Source organism: Poecile atricapillus, chromosome 1, assembly GCF_030490865.1.
Source record: "Poecile atricapillus isolate bPoeAtr1 chromosome 1, bPoeAtr1.hap1, whole genome shotgun sequence".
NCBI classification, from domain to species: Eukaryota; Metazoa; Chordata; class Aves; order Passeriformes; family Paridae; genus Poecile; species Poecile atricapillus.
In genome coordinates this window covers 5569950-5587048 of record NC_081249.1, presented here as the reverse complement: position 1 = coordinate 5587048, position 17099 = coordinate 5569950, and the positions used below count along the sequence as shown (strand labels likewise).

Sequence of the window (17099 nt, the reverse complement as noted above, 5' to 3'; positions counted from 1 at the left end):
GTGACTGCCCCATCCCTGAAGTGCTCAAAGGGAGGCTGAATGAGGTTCTGAGCAACCTGGTCTAGAGGAAGCTGCCCCTGTCCATTGCAAGGGGTTGGAACTGAAGGATCATTATGGTTCCTTCCAATCCAAACCATTCTGTGATTTTTAAATATATATATATATATATTTACTCTTTATTATTACTTTTGTTGCTGTCGGTGCCCAGCTGGTGGACCCAGAGGGCTGCTGTCCTCAGATCAGGGTGTCCCCAGCCTCTGAGGGGACACTCTGCAGCATCCCCTCCATCACACCCTGGAAAGCAGGGACAGGGAACCCGGCCTTGCGCAGGGAAAGGCGGGTCCGTTTCCCGCTGCAGCACCAGTGCAAAGGGTGCAGTGCATCCGCAGCCCCCCTGCGCCTTGGGATGAGGGAGCAATGCTTCCCTGCAGGGCTGCAGCCGCACTTTTCCTACTGCCAGCGGGACTTCCCCGTCACACTGCGCTAGAAGTGCCTCGGTGCCTGGGGACACCGGGGCTCGGCACCCCCGCCGGCAGGAGCGGCGGTCACCGGGGGGTCACCGGCGCCAGGTGCTGTCGCCGGGGCGGTGCCGCAGTCGCGACATCCCCGCGCCGCGGGGACGCCCCGTCGGGAGCCGCCGCCGCCGCCGCCGCTCCGGGGAGCGACCCCGCCGGGAGGGCGGGCCGGGCCGGGCCGGGGGGTGGGCAGGAGACCCCCCGACCCCCCCCTCCATCCCTGCCTCCCTCCGCCCTGACGTCACCGCCCCCCCGGGTCTCCCGGGCGACGGCTCCATCAGCGCCCGCGTCAGCGCCGCCCGTTCCCTGGCAACGTCCCGGTGTCTCCGCTCCCCTTCAGCCCCGCGCCCGGGCGCGCGTCTCGCTGGCGTCAAAGTGACGTCAATGGGCCCGTCTCGGCTTTCGGCGGTGGGCGGGGGGAAGAGGCGGGCGGGGAGGGCGGGCGGTGCGCGGATGGAGGCGAGGGGCGGGCAGGGCGGGGGGCCGGGACATCCCGCGTGGTGCCGCCTGCCCCCCGGTGCGCGCTCGCCCCGCCGCACTCGCTCTGCCGGCCGCCCGCCCGCACAGCCCTGCGCGCACACCGCGCTCCGCCCGCCAGGTACGAGGCGGCTCGACGGCCGCTCCGCCGGGCTCCGCGGGGCCGCGGGGGGAGCGGGGCCGGCGGCGGAGGCGCGGACGGGGCGGGCAGGGCCGGCGGAGCGGAGCGGAGCGGAGCGCGGCTGACGGGCGCTGCGGGGCCGTGTCCGTGCAGGTGCCGCTCGGATGCTCCCGTCCTGAGGCGCTGCCCGCCCCCCGCCTGAGCCATGGTGATCATGTCGGAGTTCGCCTCGGCGCCCGCGGCCGCGCACGGCCAGCAGCGGCCCCTGCGAGTCGGCTTCTACGACATCGAGAGGACCCTGGGGAAAGGCAACTTCGCCGTGGTCAAGCTGGCCCGGCACAGGGTGACCAAAACGCAGGTGGGTGCGAGGGGCCGGCGCCGTCGGGGAGCGGGGAGGGAGCGCGGCGGCTCCGCCGAGCCCCGCGGGCGCTGCTGCCTTCGCACGCCCGCGGAGATGCCGCGCTTGGCGGGGACTGCGACTTTTCCCGCTGTGGAGAATTAAAACTCGGCCAGAATGCGTGCGAAAATTCCCAGCCCGGCTCCCGCGGCTCTGAGTGTTACTGTAGCTTCGTTGAGTTTCTCTCAGTTTGCTAAAAACGCCCTGCAAATCAAGGATCTCTTGAAGACTTCAGACGTTTTGGATTTTTGTTTTTTGTTTTTTGTTTTTTGTTTTTTTGTTTTTTTCATTCCGTGCTCTTCAAGAACAAAGAACCTGGGGTCTTATTTGCAGAAATATTTTTTTTTCCTTGGCGTGCAGCCGTATTTATATTTCTGGTGCATGTCAAAGTCGTCTCAGTCACTACAGTAAGAGATAGTCTGTTACAAGAATCTGTTTTTCACTGGCATGGGACGGATTAAAAGATTTATGGAATCCTGTCCAGTGCTAATTTCTGCAGTTCTGTTCGCTACCTTACGTGTAATCCTTTGACGTAGAAAAGAAAAACGAAAACGTTCTGTGCTGTGAATTCTGTGCTGTTCAGAAAAAACAGAATCAGCTTTGTCAAGTCTGTGCTTTAAAAGCTACTTTAAAATCTACTTTACTTGGATTTTGTGAGTGGTGTGTTTGTACGGGGGTGTGTCTTTTTTTTTGTCTTTTTTTTTTTTTTTAAGATATCTAAACAGTGAGAGTACCTGTTTTGTAATACCTGGGGTTGTTTTGTTATTATTTAAATTTGCAGGTTGCAATAAAAATAATAGACAAAACAAGGTTAGACCCAAGCAATCTGGAGAAGATTTACAGAGAAGTTCAGATAATGAAGCTTTTGAATCATCCCCACATTATCAAGCTATATCAGGTAAGAGTCCAGCTTTGAAGTGCAGCACGTAGATAAAAATATGCTCGTGATCTTTTCTGGCATGTAATTTTTAAATCTAATATTTGCAGCGAGATTGCATATTGAAATACTGAAATACTTCTTGAAAAACGTTTGAAATAAACTGGGTTTCTTCAAAGTCATTCTTCATTCTTTGAACAAGGTTCTGGTACATTAGACAGCTTTTTGACAAAGTGCACTGTAAAATTTGCAGTTGCAACCAGGCTGACGTTTGTTTCAGACTGAGGAACGGGTTATCTGAACTTCTGTGATTAACTTGCCTTTCCTATCTCCTCTCCTTTTCCCAGTTTAGAGTACTGGAACTTCTTACGTGCTTTAGATAAGAGGAAGACTTAAACTCACGTTGGGTGGTAGAGAAGGAAGCACTAAAGCTGAGTTTGCCTTAAGCGGAAGGGATTTAAAATCACCAACAATTAAACCAAATTAATCTTAAGTAGAAAGTCTAAGTGGAAATTTAATCGAAGAATTAGATTAGTGAAAAAGGAAAAGGTGGAAAATGTTAGTCTCTTAGAATATGTCAAAAATTACCTGTTTGGTTGTTTTGTTGCAGTTTGTGTAGTTTTGAAAGTGAATTTTAAGTATCTTTCCCCTGCAGAGTTTCACAACATGAATTTTGATTTAGATTTGTTCAGTTTCTTCACTGACAAATATTTTTAACCGTAGGAACAAATGAATGTGTTGTGCAGAAAGCAGGATCACATTTGTCTTGTGAGCAAGGACTGCTTTGCAAATTCTAAATGTTAGCTCTAAGTAGCCTTTGGTATAAGTTCCTCTTAATCATTTAAATAATGCCGTGTGGATTTAAGGTGACAGAACAGTTTGGGTTGGAAGGGACCTTTAAAGGTCACCTGGTGCAAGCCCCTGCCATGAGCAGGGCAGAGGTATCAGTCTCTCTGGACCTGTCTAAAAGGGCAGAGAGGAGAAAGGTAGAGATGGATGAAGCAGCAGGTCTGAAAGTCTGTGTGCAGTAGTAAACACTATTATCAGCTGTGATCTTACTGCTGGGCTTGTTAGCTTAAAAAAAAAAAGAAAAAAAAAAAGTTTAATTGTAATTACCATGTAAGGCTGAAGAGCCAGTAAGGCAGGTGCTTAGGCAAGGCATTCTTTTAAAAGACCTTGACACACATGAAGTGTTTGTATTTATAGTGTTACCCATCATAACAAAAATGATTCTGTGTTAACAGCTGACGTCAGGGCTGCCCATGGGGCAGTATAGGACATACAGAAACATGCTAACAGTTCGGTTGAGTTCATTTCAGTGGAATGATGTGGGTGAAAATACTGTTTCAGAGCATTTAGAAAAGCAGGTTAAATTCCATCTCGTTGAACCACTTCACTTGATGCAGCAAATGACGTTGGTAGGGGACCATAATTTCTTTTCAGTGAAGTTTTCTTTTCTTTGTTGTTGTAACTGATGCTTTACCTGTTTGGTAGAGGCTGAGAAGCAGGGATGGAATTAGATGACATACCAACGTAGGGTGTGTGTTCTTGTATTATTTCATCATTGTTTTAGTTTCAGCACCGCGTCTTAATTTCATCCAGCTGGCAACTTTCCCAGAACACTTTCCTTCAGTTTTTTAAACTGGGAACCTCTCTTCCTTTGCTCCTTGTTTGTTTATTTTCATTTTGCGTCTGTGTGTACTTGTAGCGAGGGGAGGACAAGAGTCTTTGAAAAATGTTATGTGTTGGGAGCCTGGAAGTTACAGCCTTTGAAGTAGATTTGAGGCTTTCTGGATTGTTAACTTGTTGTGAGCCTCCTGCTTCCAAAACAAAGTATCTGCCCCCTGAGAGGGAAGTGTTTCCACGGAAATGTTGTGTTTCTGAAATCTGAAATGCAACATTTCAAAGGTGTGCTGTGGCAACTGAAGACGAGCTTGGAAATGCTCAGCACCTCTCATTCATCATTTGGATTTTAATTATTCTTTTTTGTTTTCCTGCAAAGGCAAATCTTGTGAAATATCAAAGCAAGTTGATACTAGATTGATAGGCAATATATTGACAGTTGTTGATGTGCATCAAGCAGTGCTGTTGCACAAACAGCAGCCTGTTATCACTTGCACAGGAGGCTCCCCATGTCCCAGCCAACTCTAGACAGGAGCAGGGGATCTGATGCCACTTCTTGCTTTGTCCAGTTTGCAGCTATCTCTGCTGATCTGAGCCCCCACTAGCCTTGAAACAACTTTGGATAAACTTTTGAGTTTCTTTGCATGTTCAAAATATGTCACTTTAATTGTAAATCTATATATGCATATTTTAACAAAAGAAGAGCATATGAAATTATCTAAACATTCATCTGCTCTCTTACAGAGATTAGGTAGCTTGGTAATGGTGAGAAGAACAATGGCCTGGGAAGCCATTGTACAATGTAGGCACATAAGCCTTGATTTGTTATGTTTTTCATTATCAGTTTGCTTGGAAAGAACTCTGTGGTGCAAAATTAGATGCTTTTACTGCCAGCTGCTGCAGCAAATATAAATTTGAACAGATATGTTTGAGAATTCACATAGAAAAACAAATGAAACTATAAAGCTCTGCTTTTTTTTTTTTTTTTTTTTAATTGTGTCCTCTTGTGTCTTCACAGGTTATGGAGACAAAGGATATGCTGTACATTGTTACTGAGTTTGCAAAGAATGGAGAAATGTTTGGTAAGTCTCTGACTGAGCCCTCAGTTCCTTAGATTTAGAAACCATGGCTTTATTTTGTCATTCCTGAGTAACAGATATATTCTAATTAAAAACCCAGGGTCTTCTGTTGTCAGCTGTCAAACAGCAAGTGCAGCACCTGCAGGATTATGAAAAATTTGCTTGGGGTGTTTCTAAATCCTCTGTGAATTTGTCTCGCAGATCACCTGACCTCCAACGGGCACTTGAGCGAGAGCGAAGCACGGAAGAAATTCTGGCAGATTCTCTCAGCAGTGGAATATTGTCACAGCCACCACATCGTGCACAGGGATCTCAAAACAGAGAACCTCCTGCTGGATGCTAACATGAATATCAAATTAGCAGGTAACAGGAAATGGGAGGTCACTTTATAAAGAACGTCAGGCATGTTGCTTAGACATTGGGTTTCCCTAGGATGATCCTATAAATGTATTTGTGTTGGTGTAAGTGAAAATAAAATGATAGTTACAGATATTTCTCAGAACAGATTTTGTGAACAGAAGGGAAGAGCTTAAATGAATGGGCAGAAAACAAAGCAACACATCTGTTCCTTTCCTCTCAATTTTCTGCTGCTTCTGAAATATTAGTATGTGGTTGAGTGTTGTTGTCTCACCCCAGATTTTCACCTTTATTTCAGACTTTGGCTTTGGAAACTTCTACAAGTCGGGAGAGCCCCTCTCCACTTGGTGTGGAAGCCCACCCTATGCAGCTCCAGAAGTTTTTGAAGGCAAGGAATATGAAGGACCTCACCTTGATATATGGGTGAGCTTGCTATTCCTCAGAAACTGCGTTTCACACTTTCTGAGGGTCTGTGGGCCTTCAAACTCATTGTTTTTCCTGGAGTCACTCATGTGCTGTGCTGTTTTCTCTTGGCAGAGCCTTGGGGTGGTTCTGTACGTCCTTGTCTGCGGTTCTCTGCCTTTTGATGGACCCAATTTACCAACTCTGAGGCAAAGAGTGCTGGAGGGGCGGTTCCGCATCCCGTACTTCATGTCCGAAGGTGCTTTTTTTTCAGGTCCTTAATGTTAGAACAGGTGCTGGAAAGGAGTAGCTGTCCAGATTGCAGCTGGGAATTATTTTGTTTTTATGTACCCAGTAGTTTCTGTAGGGCAGAAGACATTTTCTTTTCTGGGATCTGCTTTGTGGTGCATCTAAAAGGCTGCAGTTTCCTTTCTTGGAATATCCCTATGGGTTACAAAAATACTTGACTCCCTAGCTGGAGAAATAATCGCTCAGAAGAGAAAACAGGGTTTTAATGAGATTAGCCTGCAATGCTGTCATAGGTGTAGTTCTCTTAAGTTATTTTAGCTGTGCAGAAGGGGTGTATTCCAGTGTGGCTGTGCTGCCAAGGAGAGAAGGAATAGTGGGACTTAGCAGTGTTTCCTGAGAACTCCAACAGTTTCTGATGAGAAACATGAAACTGAAGAGTGTTATCACCTCTCTCTGATTTGGTTTCAAAACCAAATGAACGTGCCTCTGTCGTCACGTGGAGATTATCTGCTGAAGTCTGAAGTTTATCAGTTACAGCCATGAACAGCTCTATTTCCTGGTTATAAGTAAATAATCAGTGTAAGACCAGGAACCTGTATGTGATGGGGTTCTATACTATATTCTGACCTATTTTATGTGGATGTAATGCCATTAAACCTGCATCCTCTCAAAACCAGCTCTTGTACAAGGTGCAAGGCCACCTGGTATCCAGTACAGCTTCACTTCCTCTAGCGAGATGTTGTTTCTGTGATATGTATGTGGGCATCTCTTGTGCTGTCTGGAATATCTGATAGTCAGATCAGGCATCAGCTGCTCCCAAACCTTTAATTCATGTCTTCATAGGCAACTTACTCTGCTGCTGGGAAGTGCTCAGAGCAGTGACCGGGGGCTGAGCTGGTTTTTTTTGCCCCTTGCTCATGAGTTTGTCTTTGCCACGCAGACTGTGAAACACTAATCCGACGGATGCTGGTTGTGGACCCAACCAAGCGGATAACCATCTCCCAGATCAAGCAGCACAAGTGGATGCAGGCTGACCTCTCCCTTCAGCAGCAGCAGTCCTTGTCCTTCTCCATGCAAAACTACAACTCCAACCTGGGCGACTACAACGAGCAGGTCCTTGGGATCATGCAGACCCTTGGCATCGACAGGCAGAGAACCGTAGAGGTGAGTTCTTGCCCTTTAGATACATCTTCAATGACCAGCAGAGTGCCAGTGGTGCAGTCATGGGTCATTCAGTGCCTGGCCTTGATCTGGTGTCACAGCATAAAATCTTCACCGCCCTTCTGGATTTTGCTTGGTTTTTTGACTGTGCTACTCTGAGCCCTTAGGTGATGAGTTTTGGCTGCTTACATCCCCAGTTACCTGTAACTCAAAAAGGCCCTTCCATTGTCTTCCAGTCTCTGCAGAACAGCAGCTACAACCATTTTGCTGCGATTTATTACCTGCTCCTGGAGCGCCTCAAGGAGTACCGGAGCAGCCAGGTGTCCGCTCGGCCGGCAGCCGGCCGGCAGCCGCGGCCCAGGAGCTCCGAGATCACCAACGCTGAGGTGAGGAGAGGCACCTTTACATCTGCTTCCCATGTAACTGCCAGGCTTCTGAAAACCAGTTCTGATAGTGGTGCCCTCTGACAGGACACAGCCTGCTGTTCTTCAGCAGGAGGCTGAGTGAATATTAATGCCCTGTTTCCTAGGAAGTGACCGCAGGTCATGGTCCAAAGAATAGTCTGCCTCCAGTGCAGGTCAATAATGAGCCACAGGATTAGACTTCTCATGGAAATCTGCCCTTTTAGGCATGGCTTGGTTATGCTTCTTTGTTGCATATCCTGTAGGTTCCTCAGAAGTACTCTATGAGTCACTTAATGTGTTTTTCTGACATTCTTATTATTTTCTTCGCCCCCACCCCCTTTAAAGTGTGGTTTGGGTGCCTTTGCAAATTGCACTTCCAGTTAAATTGCCTAACTTGTGAGGAGGAGTTCTGTGTTTGTGTTGGCATTGATGGATTAGCTTTGTTCATTTTCATAGAAAGCATGAGGAGAAAGCTTGCAGGGAAGGTGGCTCTGAAATTCTGTGACTCTCCAGTATCTGAAAAGTCACGTGGAACTGCAGTGTGTGTGATGGCTTCTGTGCATCGCTCTCTCTCCAGATGCCTCAGGACAGTCTCACTAGTGAAACCCTGCGATCATCTCTGCTTTACCAGCAACCTCAGAGCCTGATTCAGCCATCCTTGCAGGCAGAAATGGACTGTGACATAAGCAATCCACTACAGGTTGGTGTTCCCAGCTAAACTCTGTGTTGCTTTTTTTGTTTTTTTCACTGTTCTGCCAATCCACAATAATGGGGCTTGTGGCTTTTGTTCTCTTCCTCCTATGTTTTGTTGGCATTTGGGCATGGTGTCACATACCCCCTCAAACAATATTCCTTCTGAAGACATGCCACAGAATTGTGGAGAGTATTAAAAGGCAGTGCAGAAATAAGGAAAAGGCCCTGAAGTCTGTGATCTGGCATGTTTTCCAGCCTGTGTTCTTCCCTGTGGATACCAACTTCAACGGGCTCTTCCGGAACCGCTCCATCTCCCCAAACAGCCTGCTGGAGACCACCATCAGTGAGGAAGTGAGGCAAGAGAAGGAGCTAGAAGATGAAATTAAGGCATATGACCACCCCATCTGCATCCCTAGCAACACCAGCAGGAGGCACACCCTGGCTGAAGTGACCACCCATTTCTATCAGCACGTACCTCCATGTAAGTAAGTCTGGGAGAGATGAAGGGTGTCTGTAGGTAGAGGAAAAGAGCAGAGAAGGAGCCCAAATGCTGAGGGAGAGTGTGCTGATTTTACCTTGACTGGGGTAGGAAAGTCTAGAAAAGAGGCTTGTACTCTGCCCTCCCCAGTTCTGTCTCCCTACAGATAAGCAGGGACCTTAGGGAAGAGAAGCTGTGCTGCTGTATTTCACCTAGATCTCTTCAGAGGGGAGCATGCTCACAGGGAGGACACTAACCTGGTCTGCTTGCTTCTGCTGTTGTACTGGGGGTGGGGAAAGTACCCGAATTTGACAAAAAACACCCCACTGATTGTGTTTGGTACATACCCAGACCCTGTGAGCCAACTAAATAAGCACAACTGTTCACATAACAATTGTCCTGGTTGTGCTAAAGTAACGCTGTGTGCCTGATCCAGCACAGCCTGGTGATGCTGGCCAAGCCCTGCCAGCTGGACAGGAGCCCAAACTGAGGTTATTTGTTGATGACCCCTTGCTGGAGTCAAGCCCTGGGACAAGAAGAGTTGCTGGACACCTCTCCAGCTTGAGGCTGTTTATTAGTGCCAGTGTAGGTGGGCAGAAGGCTCTGATGTCATGTTTGTTCCTTTCTGTACTCATCTTGGGAATGTTCTTTCTCTCCTTCCTTCCCCTCCATAGGTATAGTCATTTCCTCCTCTGCCAGCCCCACAGAGGGAACTAGCTCAGACAGCTGCCTTACTTCATCTTCAAATGACAGCTCAGTGGCCCTGAGCAGCTGTTTGGCAGGTCAAGTAATGACGGGGAGCCCGGCCACGGCGAGGATGACGTCGCCTTTCCTCGCTTCCCAGTCTGACGCTCCCGTGTTACAAGCCCAGGGCTGCATGGGAGGTGCTTCTCTGCTGCCTGTCAGCTTCCAAGAAGGAAGGCGAGCATCTGATACCTCATTAACTCAAGGTAATGTCTTCCTGGCTCTGTTGATGAGGAATTGCACCCTCCCAAGAGCTACTGGGAAAGGGTAGGGTGCAGGGAGGCTTGCTGTCCGTAGTATTACACTGAGGCTGGACACTTGGATATTTTGCTTCTTGTGTTCACGGGCCCTGAGGCAGGGTGGGATGTCCTGGGGAAGGTGCCTGGAGGAAAGGTTCTCAGACACTGATTCAGCCTGCCCATGGAGATATTTCTGCTGCCGTGAGTGGGATGGCAGGCTCCACCTTCCTCCTAAAATATGGGGTGCACAACGTCATGATTTCTCTCTGGCTTTTCCTGCTTGTCCCAGTCCCTGTTCTGTTACCTAAATCCTGCTCTGACCAGCAGGCAGAGGATGAACAGGAGTCTCTTCCAGCCCAGTTCTCACACCCAGGAAGGCAGTGCCCAGAAAGGCTGATCTGTACTGTAGGCAAACGCTGTGGAGGATTAAAGTGCATTTCTTTTCCTCGTGTCCCACAGGCTTGAAGGCTTTTAGGCAGCAGCTGCGGAAGAACGCTCGAGCCAAGGGGTTTCTCGGCTTGAATAAAATCAAAGGCTTTGCTCGGCAGGTGTGTCAGTCCTCCTCCTCTCGGGCAGCAAGGAGTGCCATGAGCCCTTTCCAGCACACACAGCCCAACACCTGCATGTACAGCAGCAGCGGGAGCAGCAGAGAGGGGAGAAGCCTCCTGGAGGAGGTGCTGCAGCAGCAGAGGTGAGGGAGGAGCTTCGGTGTCTTTTCATTGGGTTTCCTTTGGGTTAAGGGCAAGCAAAGAGGGGTAAACACAGCAAGAGGTTGGGGGTTGGTCACTGGGGGTTCCTGTCCTCCATCTTTGCTGTGTGGCAGTGGGTAAACTGCTTGGCTTCTTCTGTGGCTTCCTGCCCTGGCACATGTAACACTCAAAAATCTCTATGTTCAAATATCTGGAGGTTGCTGAATTGAGAAGCAGTTTGGTAGTGTGGGGGAAAACATTGCTTCTCCCTACTGCAAGCTGTGTTTTTCTTTGTTAGTTTTGGGAATGATTTCTTTCCTCCTCTGCCTCCTCCTGTAATTTTCCCATGGCAAGGAAGTGAGACCTTGTAATTTGGAAAAGTTACAGCCCACAAAGGAGGCACAGTTCCAATGGCCTCAAATGTCATGTGTGGTGGCACCTCTTCATTCCCATAGAAGCAAGATGGAAAATTGAGCTTCCGGTTTATCTGCACACATTGTCTCTAGAACATCTATTATTAGGTGGCCAAATCGTGACCAGATAAACTTGGTTGTGGTAGTTGCCCTCTACAGAACGAGAGAAAGCCTGGCATGGGCAGCTTGCTCTGATTGTACTGGCTGGGGTAAGGAGAGGTTTGATAGAGAGAAGGAAACAAAGGGGAAAGTTATGGTCAAGGTTAGGGGCAAGATTGGAGGGAAAAGAACATGAAATTATCCTAGCAATGCAAATTAACCTCTTCCCCCTTGGATTTTGTTCAGAATGCTCCAGTTCCAGCATCACCAACTACTCCAAACAGCTTGTCCCCAGACTTCCCAGACACCCACAGCAAGCAGCATCCCCTCCTCTGACGGGCCAGGTACCTGCAAAGCCTCCAACTCCATTCTGCTGTCGGAGCTGCAAAGAGAGAACTCGTTTGAGCTGGCCTTTGCTGGCAGCAGCCAGCTGCTCCAACCTCATTTCTTCGGTGTGAGCGTGTCCCCGGTGTCATCGGCCGCTCACCTCCTGGACACTCACCTGTACATCAGCAGCAGCGTCCCCCCGCTGGCCGCCACCTTCTCCCAGCAGCAGAGCTTCTCCGCGCCATCCCCGAGCTACGACGCCGTCACCCTGCAGCACGGGGACTGTGAGATGGAGGACCTGACTTCCAGCCAGCTGGGGAAGTTTGTGCTGGTCAAGTGAGAGCTTCGGGCCGCTCTCGTTGCGGGGAACTTTCACCACTGTTCCGTGGCTGGCTGGCGGCGTGGGGACGAGTGACTCTCAGAAGCAATAAATTTTGAAGTATGTGAAGATGCTGTCTGGCTCAGAAAGCTGGCAACTTTGTAGGACTGAAACAAGCAATATGTATGTCTTTTTGCTTCTACTATTCTTGCACTGAACAAATACGAATAGAAACTGATTTTTTTTTTTTTTTTAAAAGGAAAAAAATAATGATGGGGCAGATGGGTGGGGCATTTGTGGGGGCAGGGAGGGATGTGGTTGGGGAAGAACTCTTCGGTACTGTACTCAAGTCAGACCAATACAGCTCTGCTGTTATGCAAGATTAGCAGCTGTCAGAAGTGGTGACACAGCAGGGAGAGGCTTTTCAAAGAAGGGACCAGAGCCTCCCTTTTTCACAATATTCATTTATGGGTTTGTGAAGATGATTACCTCTTTTAAAAAAAAATAAACAGAAAACCAGTGGCATGCAGCATTATGCATTCATAGGAGACAAAAATGGAAGCATTGCCATTTGTTGTTTTTCCTTTTCCCTCCTGTTAACACTCATTTTATTTAAAGGAACCAACATCCCCATTCCACACCTCCCAGATACACATACTTTAAATGAAAACTGTGATCTTCTTGCTTGATACATCAGCTGGAAAAGCTCAGCAAGCCCCTCTAATTAGTACAGAAGCAGTAACTATTGGAAATGTATCCCTTGATAATCAGGATCTAAATTGCATAATGCCTGGTCTTTTGCAGAGATGTTTGGGAGTGGTGTGTGTGTGTACATACACACAAGTGCACACATATATTTTGTCTATATTTTGTTGGTCTGGATAATCTTTAGGAATCTTTTTATAAACTCTTAAGTTTGTTCATATTCTTGCCGAGGCACTGAGGAGGGGAAGCAGCAGCACCTGTGGGGTAATGGGAAAGGTTTTCTTTCTAAAAAGCCCTCCTGGAGGTTGCCTACAAAGTTGCCTGAGGGGTATTTCTTAGTGCTGCACATTGTTATTTCCGCTGCTAATTATGTTTTTATGCATTTCATTATCAGGGTCCAAACAGAACTGACTCTTGGGGAAATGTGCAATATTGAGGTTATAATTATATACTGACAAAGACAAAAGGAATAGGCTAGAACAGAATTCTACTCTAACAGAGTACAGCTTTTTCTGAACAAAACTGTATTAAAAGTGAGTAAAACAGCACAATCTTTGGGTGTTTGTTTTTGGTTGGTTTGTTTTTTGGCATATTAGCAAAACAAGGTTTTGCATTAGATAGGTGTTTTTCGTATGGTTTTTAATGCTGTATATGTATATAAATAGGAAGCAGAAAACTATATAACACTAGTTATTTTTTATATTTTGTAACATGCTTCTGTTGTGTTTCTGGTATAAACCCCAACTCCCCTTCTGAGGCAGACCATGACTTCTGTTGCTGTCAATAGAGGTTGTGCTGAGGTATAAAGGGGAGGACAGGCTGTGCTCCTCCAGACATGAGCTGGGGAGTGCATGCAGACTTTGGAAGCAGGTGAGCAGACAGTGAGACAGCTTGGCTGGGAGCTGCCATCCGAGTGTCAGAGCGTAGCTGCGTTCTGGCTAAATGCTTCAAGGACCCATCTCCCTAGTGTGACACAGGGTGCCTTCAAGTTACCTTGGCTTCGTGCAACCTGCAGTATTACACATTTGCAAATAATATAGAGACCTGTTTTGGGTTTTTTTTCTGGGTTTTCTTTTTTTTTTTTTGTTTGTTTGGTTTGTTTAGTTGTTCGTTGTTTTGTTTTTTTTAAGAAAAAAAAAAAAATAGAAAAAAGCCAAAGATTGACCGGGTTAATTGGTGGGAGTAGAAAGAGTTGAAGATGTCACGTGGCTCTGTCTGTGGCTCTCCATAAACAACCTCTTTATCTGTGTGTTGTATCTGTGTCTCTGTATCGGTGCATCTCCAGCTTGCCACTGCTGCTCCAAGATCTGGAAGCTTCAAAGTGACAGAAAATTGCTCGAGTTGAACTCCTGTTAATGCGTGGTGCCTTGCAGCAGAGAAAACACCAAAGTCTCATGCTCATTTGTAGTGTGGGTTTAGAAGAAAACAAACAACCAACCCCCCCAAAAAACCCAACCCAAAAAAAGAGATTGCATGGAGATGGCTGGAGAGGAGGGCAAGAAGAATCCAGCTTGTCACAAAGCAGCAACTTGGCCTTCAGTTTTGTAAGGGGTAGCACACAAACTTAAACCACAGAACTTCCTCCTCAGTTTGTGTTTTGTTTAATGCCATGGATCTAAAGGCCACAGATTCTTTTGTTTCCTGTCCTGAGCAATGACAAGCACTTTACTTTCATAGTATTTTTTTTTTTCTTTTCCAATTGCTGTAGAACCTCTTTGGAATTATTGCTGGAGCAGAAGAGGTCATTTTAAAAAGTCTGGGGTTTTTTTGTAGATATCTTGACAGTGCTGTTCTGCAGACTGCAATGCAATAGGGTATTTAAAGACACTACATGACTGGTTTAATTGAGATGTATAGTTTATTTTTTATCATGACTGAACAATCATTTTATTTCTTATGTTAAAATGAGAGGTGTACACCAAAATGATTAGTTGATGTGTTTTATTTAATATTTAAATAAAAAATGTTTTAAAATTGTTGTCCCACACGTGATTCTGTGGAGTATCTTCACCCAGTGCATTTATGACTTGCATAGTCAAGACTCATTTTCAAGCCAAAGTCCGTAGGACATTACTGACACTTTCTATTACATCCTAAATGAAGAGGGATGCCGGGCTCACAAATCTGATAATGGGATATTGAGCCTTTTGCTGGTAGGCAATCTGTCTGAATTTAACCCAAGACTGTGGTAATCGGGTTATGAAATGCAGCAGGAGCAGAGGTCCAGGCAGTGAGGATGGCCTGGCGTGGTGGAGTGTCACCAGATGGGCACCCCCTCCTCCCTCCGTGTCACCTTCAGCTGACACAGCCACAGCCAGATTAGGGCAGCTACTGAAAGAGAGCAAAGGGAAGGAGGGGGAGGGAGGGATTCACAGGGGACAGTGGATTGTGTCTTGTAAAATAGAACTTGAGAGTTAAAAAAATACTGAAAAGGCTTTGTATTCAGCTTGTGCAGTCACAACGAGAGCAAGGAGGGGTTTTGTCTGCAAAGAGACCCCTAAATATTGATGAGCTTTAGCTTGACCTGACAAACACTCAGAAAAAAAAACCCAAAAAACAACAAACCAAAAAAACCCCAAACCAAACAACAAACATTGGTGGGTTTTTTTAAAAAAAATTAAGGATCAATTTTTTTTTTTTTCTGTTCTCTTTTTTCCTAAAGTTTGTATTTTAAAATCCACCCATCACATTTTGAAGGAGACTGATGGAACAGTAAATCCAAAAAGTTAAACAGACGCTTGGGGGGAAACAAAGATAATATTTACTTATTTTGATTTCTAAAGTAGTTGTTTGCTGAGCTGGAATATGTAGAGTTCTTTGTGCATCTGCTGTGACTCCTGAACTGGTAGAAAAGTGTCATGCACTTTTCTCCAGGGTTGTGTTTTCAATGTGACCATCCAAAGTTAGGAATTTTGCAACTCTTAAAAAATAAGGGGCACATTTTAAATAATCTTTAATTCGGTTTCGGTGTGACCTGACTTAAGGATAATCCTAACTGTTGTTTACAGCTGGGTTCTCAGGGCATTATTTTAAACTCCAGTAATTCTGAGAAATGTGAGAAAGTTGCTTCTTAATGGATACAAATCAGTGCAGCTCCACCAACTTTCATTGACATCACTGACCCTTGGGTATAGAGGGATCCCGCCAGCATCATGATTTCTGTGAAATGGTAGGAAAAACAAATACAAAGAAACCCTGGGAGTCTGGATTCAGTTTCCATGTGTACACTGTTTTCACTCTCGGTGCTTTAGTCACTGTCTTCCTTCTTTCCTCTGAAATCTGTCTCTGCTCCTGTTCACAGCACTTGTTTTTGTCTTTAACATCTCTCAAGATGCTGTTTTTCTTGCTTTCATTTCTCACATTACAACTTGGTACCTTTCCTTCTCTCCCTGTCCAGGACTGGTGTTTTTCCCCCGCTGTTCAGATGGAACAGATGCTGGCAAGTTTAGCACAACCCCAGAAGTGAATGATCAAACCTTGGTTGTTTTTTTCTTCAGAAAGGAAATGCCTAGAGCTGGCAGGAGATGCCAGACTGGTAGTAGTGAAAAACACAGGCTGTTTTTGCACTGAGCAGGCTGAGCACAGACCCCAGCCGAGAACTCTGGTGCCAGTATGGTCCAGCCATGGCAGCAAGGGATTTTCACCTGCCCTTCTCCTCCTGCAGATCATCCATAACTCCTCCCCATGACCTTCTCCTTCACTGTGCCCAGCACAGCAGCCACACCTCGGCGAGGAGAGGAATCCCTCATGGCAAAAGCCACGGTTGTGTAATCCTGGCCGCTCAGCTGGAAGGGGGAAGCGGCAGAAGGCAGAGCAGTTGAGCGAACGAAATTATGGTGCAGGAGATGGAAAGTGATCTGTGCTTCCTTTTTACTCATCCTGCAAAGTGAGAATAAGGCACACGTCACGCAATGAAGGAGAATTAATTTAAGGCTGATAAAAGGAAATATGTGCCTCGGGAGGACGTTGCTTCAAATGTGCTTGCTGGCTTATTTCAAGACTGCTAACTACTTTCAGTGGTGACAGTTAAATCAATGATAAAGGTAATCCACTGTCATGGTTTATGGATTTAGCAGAGCAGCTGTGGGAGATCAGGAAGGAGCAGATCCTTGGTACAGACTGCCAGGGGCATGATAGATATTTTAGGACAGAAATGCCCTTCTCCCAAGGTATCAGATATTAGCATCTGCCAGAGACAAAACTTCCATGCGAGGTGAACAAACTTGGCCATCACCTGCAATAAATACCAATTTCTTAGTAAACATCTTATGTCATCTGTAATATGTCTTATGCAGTGATAGTGGCTCTGAGCAAAGGTCCAGCTAATTGGGCAGCTCATTCCAGCAGCAGACTGTGAGGTAAAGGGTGTAAGGACAGAGCAAGCATAGGAGAATGCCTTTGTGATATTACCAGCTCAGTAGAGAGCAGACTGTGGTTAAAGGAATTTTTGACTGGCATTTGGGTCATTATTTGGGTCATTGTGTTTAACAGCTGCAGATGGGTCAAGCCTCCAAGAATTTGGCTAACCCCTTTTGGAATTCTTCTATAATTCTGATCTTCACAGCATCCTGTGACAAGTGTCATAATTCAATTATGCATTGTGTGAAAGAAATACTTCCTTTTCTTGGTATTACACCTCCAGCCCAATAGTTTGGGTTGTGCTGCCTTTCCCTTGTGACAACAGGCACAAATAATGGTCTCCTGGTCACATTTCCATGTTGAGTTGTCAGG

General features: G+C 46.6%; 1 protein-coding gene across 2 annotated transcripts; it reads left to right on the top strand.

Annotated features, from left to right (window-relative positions):
* The first annotated feature begins 974 nt into the window (after positions 1-974).
* Positions 975-14355, top strand: SIK1 (salt inducible kinase 1). Of its 2 annotated transcripts, XM_058836472.1 has the most exons (14): positions 975-1113; positions 1267-1471; positions 2292-2408; positions 5029-5092; positions 5291-5452; positions 5745-5869; positions 5984-6107; positions 7038-7261; positions 7495-7644; positions 8240-8362; positions 8611-8836; positions 9508-9783; positions 10276-10507; positions 11264-14355. In XM_058836472.1, the coding sequence occupies exons 2-14, from the start codon at positions 1319-1321 to the stop codon at positions 11682-11684; spliced, it is 2397 nt and encodes a 798-aa protein (XP_058692455.1). In that variant the 5' UTR covers positions 975-1113; positions 1267-1318; the 3' UTR covers positions 11685-14355. The 2 variants fall into 2 exon arrangements, with proteins under 2 accessions (XP_058692455.1, XP_058692449.1); XM_058836466.1 differs by lacking the exon at positions 975-1113 and having other exon boundaries at positions 1164-1471.
* Positions 14356-17099: the final 2744 nt, after the last annotated feature.